This window comes from Thunnus thynnus, chromosome 5 (genome assembly GCF_963924715.1).
Source record: "Thunnus thynnus chromosome 5, fThuThy2.1, whole genome shotgun sequence".
Classification (NCBI taxonomy): Eukaryota; Metazoa; Chordata; class Actinopteri; order Scombriformes; family Scombridae; genus Thunnus; species Thunnus thynnus.
The window spans coordinates 34,297,895-34,311,701 of NC_089521.1; the positions used below are offsets into that span (position 1 = coordinate 34,297,895).

Here is a 13,807-nt window from a genome sequence, read left to right on the forward strand (position 1 = left end):
TAAACGGACGCTCCTTCATAAAAAGCAGAATATCGAGGTATAACCAACCAGTCTGCTGTGTGCTGTGCTTATTTTGTAGCAGCCTGGTGTCATTTTCCGGTGAATTAATGAAGGTTAAGAAAGTGAACAGCTGTGTGTAATGGCACTGCGCTCTTGCGCAGAGGCAACCTCTGGTCCATTTACTGCGTCAACACACAGCCTAGACGCAGTCATCTCGACTGCCATGAGAGTGTGAGTGCTGACAGTGAAAGTCCATTTCTGATTCTATGGTTGTTTGCACTATAGAGTGTTCTCATGTTGCAGTGCTTTAATTGGATTTTTAAAAAAACATTTTATTTTATTTAAGATATGGTCTATAGGTGCAGCAGCATAACCCTATATGAGGGGGATAAAAAAGCAAACAGGGATTCTCCCTCCAAATCACACCTTCTATCTATCTATCTATAAATTCCTAATTATTTTATAAGTGTTACCGTTGCAGCTGAGAGAAATAGCACAATATGCATTAATAGTGTAGACAGGCCCACTGTGATTGTGATTTATTTGAATGAATGAATAAAAATGTTTTGAAAAGATCTCCTTCTGATTTTTTCTCGAATTACTCCCTGTATCGATCTATCTATATGTATGTATGTATGCATGTATGTATGTATGTGTATGTATATATATATGTGTGTGTGTGTGTGTGTGTGTGTGTATATATATACATATATATGTGTGTGTGTGTGTGTGTGTGTGTGTGTGTGTATATATATATATATATATTTATTCTATAGCAAAAAACAAGTTGTTTTCTGGATTGGGTTTCTTTTGTATTCCAATTGCCAATTTGCAGACTAAAACAGGAAATGTTTTGTTTTGTTTTTAATTCACACGAAAAACAGAAAAACAAAGTGATGCATTGATTGTTTATCTTGTTATGAATCAAATTGAACACAGCTCTGGGCCGAGACTACATGGACCCTAACGGAACCGTCCAATCAGCGATGATCCTTGTCAATGGGAGAACATCCAATCAGCAACAAGCTTTGTCGATAGACGGTACCTACCTTTTTAGAAGTTAATGTTGTGTTTTTCTGCTTTTGCTGTTGTGTTTTGTTATTTGTCGTTGTGTTTTCCTATTTGTCGTTGTGATTTGCACTTCAGGGCCACCGTAGTTCAGGCATTTGGACTGACAAACTTTGAAAACTTGTAATTAGTGAATGTGTTTTGAATCAAACTAATTTTAAAATTTAACTTAAAACTTTTAAGTCTAAAACTGTTATGGATTGAAATTGGGTAAATATAAGATGAACAAGAGGAAAACACAGTCAGTGAACTGACCTCAGAGTCTCCAGTCTACAGTTTGGACTCTCCAGTCCAGCAGACAGATGCTTCACTGCTGAGTCAGACAGACTGTTCCGGCCCAGGTCCAGCTCTCTGAGGTGGGAGGGGTTGGACTTCAGAGCTGAAGCCACAACTTCACAGTGAGTCTCTGAGAGTCCACAATCAGCAAGTCTGTAATGCAGATAGCATACATACAATATACACTTTAATAATAAATATAGATTCTAGGCATTTTGGTCACTAAACACACTAAGATGTGATGAATAGCTCAGTTATCTCTGTTGGCAGAGCTGGTCGGCCATTAATCACAAGGTTGGTGGTTTGAAACTTGAGCTCCTTCTGTCCACATGTCCAAGTGTCTTTGAGCAACACACAATCCAAAATTGTACGTGTATGTAAAAAGTAAGTCACTTTGGACAAAAGCGTCTGAAAATGAAAGTAATGTAAACGTGTCATGTTGTGATTTACCCTTCAAATCAAAGTTGAGTTATTCAGTAACTCTCCTCACTCTCTCTGCTGCTGTACTGCAGACTTTTTAATGGGATTCTCTGTTTTGGTTTCATCTTGCAGACAAAGGCAAAGAAAATGGAGTTGCATTTATGCTTCTATAAAGTCCACAGTGATTGCTTCTTATTTGTCTTAAATGTCTCCTCGCTTTGCTCACTTGAGTCATATCCTTGTGTCTTAGTCCCTCCCACCTAAGATACAAGGGAGAGATGCAGGAAAAGATGTGAGGGAAGAAGAATCAAGGAAACATGTTTTTGGACGTCCTTTCCTTTCAGGCGCCATCTGAAGTGACGTCAGCTGTCAGTCTACAGGTGTTAACAGCTCTTCAGTGTTTTTTCATGTGCTGGAGTTTAAATGTGATGTACTGTCTAAAAAATGAATAATGGCGTACAGTTACCACTGCCAGCACAGTGACGTAGTGATGTCCTCCAACATGACAAAAGACAACGTGAAATATCTCTGCATGTTCCTCCTGAAATAAACTGTTTGACAAACATCTGCATGTTATATTGTGAACAGATCCATCAAACAGTTTGTAACTGCTCAGACACTGAATACACATTTCTACTGGCAGCAACTTTTTCTAAAATATATTTCTTATTTGCATCTGCATTCATTGATATTCTGTTTGTAAATTCATTATTTAATAATTCATGATATGATGAGAATGTCTCGTAATTTGTAGGAGTAATATAAACTTGTAGTTTATATGTTTTAAGGAAAGAGGAAATATGTAAATATATCTGACATCAATGTTTACTTTTTACCTTGTCACAGTCTGACTCTATGTATCTTCCTCTCAGCTCTGAGTGAGTCTGGCTCTATGTGACTATCTAGTCATGTACAGTGCTGGTTATGGAGCGGCTTGTTTAGTGTTGGCTTAGTTACTCTTCATCTAGACATCACTCTCTTAGGTTGTATTTATCCATCATCATTTATGTGTTACACTTCTGTTATCCAGTCCTTTTGCTCATGTAATTTTACTCATCCATACGATGAGTTGCCAGTTTTTATGAGCATCTTATTTCACCACAGTAGTGATGTCTGTATATAGTTTGTGTTCAACATTAGATGCACTATGCCACTCACATCTGCCCTGCTATCACTGCAATCACCTCATTCCCCTCACCTGAGCTTCCCGCTCATCTCCCTACACACAATCTATCAGGAGACAGTTTCACCTTTCTCACTGCTGTTATATAGGAGCATGTGTTTAGTTTAAGGAATTGTTATGAGGAAAATGTAATCTGAGACACTACTGCATTTTATTTTATAGGTACATCATCTGTCTCATTGTGTTTTTTGGGTTTTTATTTTTCTGTTTGCTCTGTGTTTCCTTCCTGTGTTCATGTACTCCTCCCCAGCCTGCTTTTCCCTCCTCACTTTCCCTCCACACCTGCCCTGCATCAGCCTTGTTAGTCCTGCCCTGCTCCCTGTGTCTTCACCAGCCAATCAGCTTCTTTCCTGTTCTCCTGCTCCACCTGCACCTCATCCCCTCTTCAGTTCAGTTTTATTTAAGTCCTGGTTTTCAGTTCAGTCTTGTTGGATCCTTTGTTCTGTGTTCTGTTCAGTTTTGTTCTGCCTGCACTCAGACCAGGATAAAGATTTATTCTTCAAGTTCCTGTTGCCTGCAGTCTCCTGTGTTTGGGTCCACCTGCTCTGCTCTTCACAACATACCTGACGCACAGGGATTTTCAGCCTCATAGAAACTGATATTTAATTAAAATGTGTTTTCTGCTGACAGACAGCAGACTCACCTTCCCTCCCTGACTATATCATCCATGACACAGGATGTCAATTTCCGGGTCACCAGAGGAGAGAGGAGACATGAAATAAGGTCATGAGAAGCACCCATCATATCAGAGTGTCTCCACAAAGTTCAAATGAAATTGTCTTGCTCATAAAACCTGAGCAGCTTCAAACTGAGTCTCTTCAATTATCACCGTGCACTCACAGCAATTGAGTGTTATCAGCAGGAAGAGCTTTGTAGACTTTTTATGCCCTGGGTTTCGCCTCTCAGGCTTCATACAAGCTGGTAGCTGCAGCAGATCACAGATATTACATGTATGTGTCTGTATATAAAATAAGCAGACACATTATAGAAAGGTACAGCAGGTACTGTCCACTGGAAAATACTGTTGTCTGTTGTGATGAAATAATGACTCTTTAAACATTTTCAACTAAAACTTCAAACCTGAAGATATTTTGCTGGATTTGTATTAAACCCAAAGAAAACTTGAAGGTGAACAATAAACTGTAAAATCATTATAAATAAACAGAATAACTGTGTTTACTAATGTGAGGTATAAACACACCAACAATAATACGTTTTTCTTGCTCTCATAGCATTTGTAACATGTGAAGAACATTTGAAGTGAAGCACTATAAGTCAGAGTCGTCATGTTCACATGCACAAACCCTCAGTGGGATAGGTGCTGGATACAAAATCTATTCAACTGGGATCAGGGCCGCTGCTAACCATTGTGAGGCCCTAAGCATAATTGATCATGGGGGCCTAGTTTTCTCTTCTTCCATCTTTCAGCTTTTTTTCAGAGATTCATGTTGTTTCTTACTTGCCATTATGCCTCATTCAGGGGCGAAGCTAGACTCTCAGCACAGAGGGGGCGAAGCATTCTCAAGGGGCCTTTCTAAAACAGTCATTTTAAAATTCACAACTGTAAAATAGCTGATGTATCCTATTCATAATCACAAATTGTTATTGAATCATGCAAGCCTATGTCTCAGGAAACATACAGTGAAGCCACTTTGAGACAAGCTTGTTCCGAAGAACAAAAAAGAAAACAGGTTGCCAGCCGCGTTCAAATGTTTCAGCACTGAGGACAGCATGTGGTGCTCTGCATACACCAACTGACCAACAGTTCAGCACCACCACCAATAGATAGAGACAAGCCAGGTGCTCTGTCTCTGCACCATGTCTTTCTAACACGGGAATAACATAAACATAAAATAGACACGGCGGTCCACAACACTACAAGGCCTATTCAAATACAAAGAGGACAGTCTGCAACACCACAGGCAGTGACACAGACAGGTGCTGAGATGCGGTAAACATGGAGTTAAACAACATATTAATCTAACATTATGGCTGATTTCTTCCTAACCAACTTTTAAGTTAATAAAGACTAATTATGGATGTTTCAGTCACCAGTTGTTGTCCCTGCTTAGACTGCTGTAGTTTAGTGTATCGTTAGTCCATTTGTGTATTTCTCCATCCTCCATGGAACAAAATAATCCAAACAGTTTAACAAACTTTCTACATTTCACGGTCCCTTTTAAAACTCCATCCTCCTCTCCGTCATGGTGGCAAACCTGCCAACCACTTAGTCCTTATTAGTGTTTATGTCCCGCTCAACACACAGCAAAGTGAGGTTGGATAGTTTGGCCTCATCCACACACGAACGCAATCAGCTCTTAATGAGCCTCAGAGGGCTGAAACTTTGTCTGACAAGTTTCTTTCACCATAAACATAAAAAGATGCGAATATCTCATATTTTGGATAAAGTTTTCAGCAAAGTTAGTCATAAACTTTGAATCGCTGCTTCTGCGGTCTTCACTTCCTGCAGAGTCAACGAGCAGAAATACGGACAGCGCCACTCTGCGATTGCAACCCACACTGTGGTGGGAGGGGGGATTACACCCATAGTGATAAGAACTACCATAGAGAATGAATAAAAGAAGCTGAGAGAGTTAAGTTCTGCTATCCCTGCTGCACCCGCGGGGTCGAGCGCCACGTCCCCAGCGGGCCGCTACTGAGCGTGGGCCCTGGGGCGGCCCCACGGTCGCTCCACTTGTGGCCTCATTCAAAAACAGCTTGATGAAGCAAGTTAAAAAGTCAAACTTCAGGCGAGAGGCAGATAGTAGGCTACAAGCGAACCGAAGCAAGCTCCGAAGCGAACAGACGAGGGCTCTGAAGGTTGTACCATCTCGAGGAGGGGGGGAGGGACTCTTTTTATATGTTAGGTAAAAACATCTAATTTGCCTGAATTGAGTGATAGGGTACATACAATGAAAAAACCAACGGCGGACCTGTCCGTAACTAATTTATATATGTTTTCAATTTGTGTTAAAATGTAATAATGTGATAATTATCATGACATTTTGATCAACCTTAATTTTGGGGTCCCTGGCCTGGTAGTTGAGGCCCCACGCGCTCTGCGTCCTCTGCGTATGGGAGCCGCGGCACTGACTGGGATACAAGGAGAACTCACACACTGGAATCACAGCTCCATTTAAATTTACTGGTAACATTTCAACCAATTACAGGTCTTCCTCAGACATTTACCCACAGGAGGGAAATGAAGGATATTTATATCAAAATGACCAGTGACATAATCAATGTGTCAAGATATCCTCATCACTATGAAAATAAAAACATTAATGTGAATAGAAATATGTTTTCCTTGTGATGAGGATATCTTGACACATGTGAATGTGCTTGCAGGTACTTACATTACTTGCTAACTGTTACGGTGCCTGAAGATTCGCTAGTGCTTCCCCTGTCTGTCTCTCTGTGTATGTTGTGTGTGTGTGTGTGTGTTGGCCTGGGCGTGGCTCTTCTCGCTCCCAGCTCTACACTCCTGTCTGCAATCAGCTCATCAACTCTCCCAGTCTGCTCACCTGCCTCTTAACAGTTCATCAGTTTGCAGTATATCTACCCCAACTCTTCATTTCCTCATCGCCAGATTGTTGTATCTACTCTTCAGTGCTCCTGGACCACCACTCACCTGCCTGCCTGCTCTCCAGCCCACTACCACCTGCTCCCTTCTGCCAGCCCTTACCGTTCTTCCTCACTCCTCTCAGCCCTCCAATCCGCTGCCTCAACCCACTTCATCCCCACTCCATCCACCTCCATTCCCCTCTTCCCTGGCAATAAAGCCTTCTTTCATTCACCTTCACTCAGGTCTGTGTCTGCGTTTGGGTCCACATTGCAAACCACTTACTTTTTTCTATAGAAGCAAACCCATTTATTTCATTTTCATGTATCAGCGCCAATGTTCATCAAATAAAAACACTCCAACTTGTAAAGTATCAAGTGTGTTGTCAATACTTAGTTGGACGACTGCCGCAACAATTATAAACTGACTGTCTGCTCCTGGAACGTCTGCAGCAGCGGAGTCGCAGCAAAAAGTAGCAGAGTGAGACGTCTGTTCTCCGTCCTGCTGCTGTAAACAAACGTAACGCTAGCTGTTAATGAGCAGCTGCTCTCATGTCTCCCTGGTCTCAGTGCTTGTTTTCAGCAGCAACTCTCTCCGGATTGCAGGTGTGTTGCTCCGGTTCTGGTTCTAAGCATCTAATATGCTAAACATCTAAAGCATCTAAACATCTAATATTAAAGATCAAAGTAAGCGCTCTACGGATGAGCATCAATGACGATTATCTTATTTTGTAAAATGTCCGGTGTAACCGGTAACACCGGTGTTGTCACAAGTTTGTTAATCAGTGGGAAAATTTCTTCACCGTGGCGTCATGAGTGTGCATGTGTGAATCTTTACTGTAATACTGATGGCAGCTTTATAATGTTGATAATCACATCTGGACTTACCGAGCCTTTCTGCAGTTCCTCACAGCTGGGATCAATCTCAGTTTTCCCTCCCTTGATGTGTTGTACTTCTTCAGGTCCAACTCATCCAGAACCTCCTCTGACATCTGCAGCATGTAGGCCAGAGCTGAGCAGTGGATCACAGAGAGTTTCTTCTCTGATCTGTTCTCTGACTTCAGGAACTCTTGGATCTCCTGATGTACTGAGTGGTCGTTCATCTCCATCAGACAGTGGAAGATGTTGATGCTTCTGTCAGGAGAGATATTGGTCTTCTTCTTCTTCAGGTTGTTGATGGCTTTCTGGATGATTTCTGGACTGTTCTCTGTCTGACCCAGCAGGCCTCCTAAGAGACTCTGGTTGGACTTCAGAGAGAGGCCATGAAGGAAGCGCACAAACAGATCCAGGTGACCATTTTTACTTCTGAGAGATTTCTCCATGGCTCTCTTCAGGAAGTCATCCAGAGATGAGTAACTGTGGTATTTTCCCAGGAAGTCCTTCAGTGCCTTTGTGTTCCTGCTGGTGTAACAGTGGTACATGTAGACTGCAGCCAGAAACTCCTGAACGCTCAGATGAACAAAGCAGTAGACTGTTTTCTGGAAGATCACACTATCTCTTTTGAAGATCTCTGTACAAACTCCTGATAACACTGAGGCCTCTGTGACATCAAGACCACACTTCTTCAGGTCTTCTTGGTAGAACATGATGTTTCCTTTCTCCAGATGTTCAAACGCCAGCCTCCCCAGCTTCAGAAGAAGTTCCCTGTCAGCCTCCGTCAGTTCCTGTGGACTCGTATCATGTCCTTCATCATACTTGTGCTTCTTCCTCTTTGTCTGAACCAGCAGGAAGTGTGAGTACATGTCAGTCAGGGTCTTGGGCAGCTCTCCTCTCTGGTCTGTAGTCAACATGTGCTCCAGAACTGCAGCAGTGATCCAGCAGAAGACTGGGATGAGACACATGATGTGGAGGCTCCTGGATGTCTTGATGTGTGAGATGATTCTGCTGGACAGCTCTTCATCACTGAATCTCCTCCTGAAGTACTCCTCCTTCTGGGCGTCAGTGAAGCCTCGGACTTCTGTTACCCTGTCAACACATGTGGGAGGGATCTGATTGGCTGCTGCAGGTCGGGAAGTTATCCAGACCAGAGCTGAGGGAAGCAGCTTCCCCTTGAAGAGGTTTGTCAACAGCACGTTGACCGATGCCTTCTGTGTGACATCAGACACGACCTTCATGTTGTTGAAATCCAGTGAAAGCCTGCTTTCATCCAGGCCGTCAAAGATGAACAAAACTTTCCAGTCAGCGAGCTTCTCTGCTGTGACCTTCTGTAATGTTGGATGGAAATCATGGATCAGCATGAGCAGACTGTACTGCTCATCTTTGATCAAGTTCAGCTCCCTGAACGAAAGCAGAATCACCAGACTGACATCTTGGTTTTCCGAGCCCTCTGCCCAGTCCAGAGTGAACTTCTGCACTGAGAAGGTTTTTCCAACGCCAGCGACGCCGTTGGTCAGAACGACTCTGATGTGTTTCTGTTGGTCAGGTAAGACTTTAAAGATGTCGTGACACCTGATTGGATTGTCATGGAGGGTGTCCATCTTGGAAGCTGCTTCAAGCTGCCTCACCTCATGTTGGGTATTAACGTCTTCACTCTGTCCCTCTGTGATGTAGAGCTCAGTGTAGATCCTGTTGAGGAGGGTTTCACTTCCTGCTTCATCACTTCCTTCAGTCACACATTCACATCTCCTCCTCAGACTGTTCTTATGTTCATCTAAAACCTCCTGCAGACCACTTTCTGCTGAAAGAGAAGGAAAAAATTTATAATTAAAAAGAAATATGTCTGACTGTGTTAATTTTCAGTAGGATAGAGGAGGTAGATTCCTATCCTGTTTTCAGAGATGATGACATCAGCAGACAGATCTTCAGTCTTACTTTGTACAGTGCTGGTCTGACTGTCAGTCTGCAGTCCAGGTCTTGTTCTGGATCTTTCTCCACACTGGGGACAGGAGGAGTTTCCTGATGGAGCAGACTGGTCCCAGTATGAGGTGATGCACTGTCTGCAGAACCAGTGTCCACAGCTGGTAGAGACTGGATCCTTCAGGACGTCCTGACACAAAGAACAGCAGGACAGCTGCTCCTCCACAGAAACACCCCTCCTCTTCCTCTCTCTGTGGACATGAACACATTCTTTATGACACATGACATTAGTGGTGGCCAACCGACAGCTCACAAGTTGATGCAGCTCTTTCCCTCCATGAACAGTCCAGACTGTCAGTATTTGGACATTTACACAGTTTTTTTGATCTTCAGGCTCTGAGCTTCAGCACATTCAATTTAAATAAAATAATATATACTATAATTACAAGGGTTCAGAAGTAATTAGACAGACACAACAATGAACCAGCAAAGGCAGAGAGTCTATAAAGGTTCAAAAATTAGCTTTGCAAATGTTTCATGAGGGTTAGGGTTAGGGTTTACCACATTTGTTAGACCACAAGGATTCACACAATAATGTGTTTTGGTCAGTAAGTCAATGTAAACATGACTTTTGTCTGTTAACAAGAAAACTCCACAGGGTTCCTTTAAGCAACTATGAGACATTAAAAGTCAGGAAAAATAAGCAGGAGGCAACTGAGCAAAACAGAAAAGTCCACTTGTGAAAAATAACAGACTGCTGCTCTTTTGTCTTGTGTTGTGGTGCTGAACAGAGAGCGCTGCTAAATATCCTCATAATGCATCTTTTCATCTGTGTTTCTCTCTCTCACTGATTCTGCTATAATCTCTCTCCCTCTGTGTCAGTGTGATACAACAGTTTTACACATTTGACTTTTCCCAAACGTTAAATGTCAGACTCAGTTTCCTCTGCTGCAGTGGTCAGTCTGCAGTGATAAATCAGCTGCAGCAGGCTGTTTGTATACATTTCCATTACTTCCTCCCATATTTTGTGTCTTTGAACAGGAACACGTTAAGACACATTCTGTATTGCAGGAGACCAAACACTCAATTTTCTTCCATTTTACCTGCACAAAACCCCGGTGCAGTCCTTTAGTAAATAAGGAGACACAATGTGACTTGTTACTAAATCCTTAGTAAATATCACCCTGGGTTACCTGCTACTACTTTAGATTGTTAGACTGGAAAATCAAATAGCAATAGCAGCCCTGTCTCTGTCTCTGGTTAACATGTTCATGAAGATCTGTTCTAGATTACAGCTGAATGGAAGGTAGTTCATTATTTCTTTCTACTGTGTTTCCTTCATATCTACACAACAACCTTAATGAAACCGTCTCACTGAATCATCTTCAGGTCAGTTTACAGTAGAAACAGTCTCTTACTTTGTGTCTGAGGGTCCAGGTTCATTACTGAAGACTGGAGGACTACGTTTAGACCAGTCACTCTTCATAGACAGACAGCTGGATATCAGAGACTCTGCTCCGTCCTCCTCTTCCTCCAAATCCTTCATCTTCTGGAGTCTGAGAGGTAAACCAGTAACACTGGAGACACACACACATACACAGTATAATAAACCCAGTCCTTCCTCTCAACTTAGTAGCTTCTTATTAGTTTACATGACTTTAACTACAACCATGTGTGTTTTCCAGCCATCACAAAGATAAACTTTGACTCTGCTTTAAATCCAACAGACTTCAGATAAACATCTGTGTGGTTCTTAACTGTGACTTCTCTCTATTTTAACTGCAGCAGTGTGTTACGTTACATCACTGTGAGGACGCAGAAACCAGGAAAAGAACAAAGAAAACAATGTTTGAAGACGTCAACACTGTGATTTCATATTTTTCTGACACAGTTTAATCAACTAAACAATTCATCAGAAAAATAATCAGCAGATTGATCAATAATGACAGTAATCATTATTAGCAGCCCTGATATTAACACTCACCCTGCCTCAGACTGTTTTCCTCCCTCTGCTCTGTTGACTTTTAAATGGAGTCTGACTGCATACTTTCAACTTTGACGGTTCCTCCCTTCTTCCTTTATACTGGAAGCCGTGTGTGTGTGTGTGTGTGTGTGTGTGTGTGTGTGTGTGTGTGAGTGACTTCCTCATTGTACTAAAAACAGTTTTCTGGGGGTTTATTCCAGAAAGCAGGTTGAACAAACTCTGAGTCTAATGTGACAGGGTCAGTAAATGACTTTTGCATGTTTTTATTTGTATGATGTTATTTCACTTTGCATGTTGTTGTTTGACACTTTTACTTGTTTTGCTGTGTAACTTTTTTATTCTTGATCATTTGGTGTGTTTTGAATGTGTTTATGTGTGTTTTAAGTATTGATTATTTTGCATGATGAACTGGGCAGTAATGATACTGGGAGAGACACATCTCCAGTCATCCCACTAATTGCAGAATGAGCGACAAGCTGAGGAACCGGAGGACGCGGAACACACGAGCAGACGGCCCGGTTCGGAGAAAGAACCCAGAGACAGAGTCCGGAGCGGTTCGACACGACAGACAGCCACCAGCCAGCGACCCCGGCGTTACCGTGGGACTACATGCAGCAGCCAGTGTCCGCCAACGTAGCTTCACCCGGGTCTGGGTCAGCAGTTGGTCAGCTGTCGCCCAGAAAACTGCGAGTATCCTCCCAGAGAGGCAGACGGGGAGGACTGTAACTGAAGACAGGAGTGTTCGGCCCGCAGTGGGGAACTCTCTACCCGCTCTGGTATCTCTGGTCCTCCGCAGATCCCACGGAGTTGATGTGAGAGGAGGCGGGAACGGGATAGGAGCATCAGAGGCAGAAAAGTGGACACGGGAGGAGTCGCTGGACTGAATTTAGACTTTTTAATGGGTTTTGACATTGCTGTTAAGCAGCATTTGTTTAGATTCATTTTATTACATTTTGGTGTTTTATTCCTTTTAGTGGTCGACTTTTACTATTATATTATTTAATTAGTGGCCTACTGTTTTATCTTCAGTGGTACCATCCCTTGTATTCATTTTAAAATTGTATTAAAGCTGATTCAATTTCTTCCTTTAGACTCCTGCCTGGTTTTTAACTCTGCTCCCCTGATTTTTAGTAACCTGTGATCCTTGTAGAGGTCCAGAGCTCTGAATTAACCTCTAGGTGGCGCTGTCGGTTTTTTCTTACATTACCCTTAAATTGTGTCTGCTGTTTAAAGCTGAGCCTAGCTAACCCTAACCCCACACCAACCCTGAACTCTGAGATGAAACTCGGAGTTTTTGGTTCCAGAACAGCTGATCAGAGTTTGTTCAATCAACTCTGAGTTTGTTCACTCTGAGTTAAACTCGTGCGTGATGAATGAAAACAGCCATCATCAATGGAGCTCCGATACTATGAGTCACCATGGCAACATGTACGCTGTGTGCAGAGCAAGTGGCAACCTCCGGGGCTGATAAATGAAGCCAATGCGGAAGTGCCAAAAACCTGCATTCTATCTAATGGCCATCAGGGGGCGACTCCACTGGCTGCAAAAAGAAGTCTGATTGTATGGAAGTCTACGAGAAAATGACCCTACTTCTCTCTTGATTTATTACCTCAGTAAACTGTTTCCTGATGAGTTTATGGTCTCAATTGCTAGTTTCAAGTCTCCTTCAATACAGCATGATGTTCAGTTTGTAAATCATGGCCCCATTTAGAGTAAAATAGACAAAGCAGCGTATGCTTTAGGGCGTGGCTACGTTGTGATTAACAAGTCGCTACCATGGTGACAACGTTGCTTACGTAATGTAACCATTGTGTATGGGCATAGCTGCTGCTATTTCACAGCATGTTTTCAGTTCACTGAAGTTAATTGTAACATTGTGGTAGCCGTACATTTTGTTTTAACTGTTTTAGGCCTGTTTTTCACTAGTGAAAATTGGCATCAGCGTTATCACTGTTAACCATAGATTGTAAATGCACTGTGCTAACAGAGCTAGCAGCTAGAGCTATGGTCAGCGCAACCCTCTCATCCAAATATGGTCACTTCTGGCTCCAAAAATCAAACATGGCAACGGCCAAATCCAAGATGGCGACGGTCAAATTGCTACACTCGAGGCTTCAAAACGGCCGTTCGCAAACCAATGGGTGACGTCACAGTGACTACTTCCATATTTTTTACAGTCTATAGTGCAGACGGTGCACATTTATCTTAAAAAAAAAAAGAGCCTGAGTCAGAGCAGGAAAGGTGTCAATAAGTTATCACAATAAGGTTTTATTCAGTGTCGTCCATTGATTCATCTTTTATCAGACTTACATTTCCTTAATGATGATAAGGTGGAATCTGACTGTGTATCAGGCTGCAGCATCATTACATTTCAAATATACAGGCACAGCTGAAACTGTTGTTACCCTTTCATTTTATGAAAATAATGCACCATTCACCCTGAACTATAGGCAGATTATGAGACAATGGGCCCCTGGATACGGATGCATGAAGGATTCACACAATAATGTGTTTTGGTC

At 42.4% G+C, this 13,807-nt stretch overlaps 1 protein-coding gene across 23 annotated transcripts in view; it reads right to left on the bottom strand.

Moving 5' to 3' along the window:
* Window positions 1-13,807, bottom strand: part of LOC137183693 (protein NLRC3-like) — a 54,951-nt gene that overhangs the window by 39,917 nt on the left and 1,227 nt on the right. For 7 of the 23 annotated variants that reach the window (XM_067590916.1, XM_067590925.1, XM_067590919.1 and 4 more), the window contains exons 3-6: window positions 10,723-10,881; window positions 9,320-9,555; window positions 7,397-9,185; window positions 1,324-1,497 (exon numbers count right to left, since the gene is read on the bottom strand). The exons of 2 other annotated variants lie outside the window; for them this stretch is intronic. In XM_067590916.1, the coding sequence (XP_067447017.1) occupies window positions 1,324-1,497; window positions 7,397-9,185; window positions 9,320-9,555; window positions 10,723-10,881 (2,358 nt within the window). Of the gene's footprint in view, window positions 1-1,323; window positions 1,498-7,396; window positions 9,186-9,319; window positions 9,556-9,600; window positions 9,638-10,722; window positions 10,882-11,288; window positions 11,387-13,807 lie in introns of those variants that run through there. 14 more of the 23 variants (XM_067590905.1, XM_067590904.1, XM_067590923.1 and 11 more) reach the window with 7 other exon arrangements.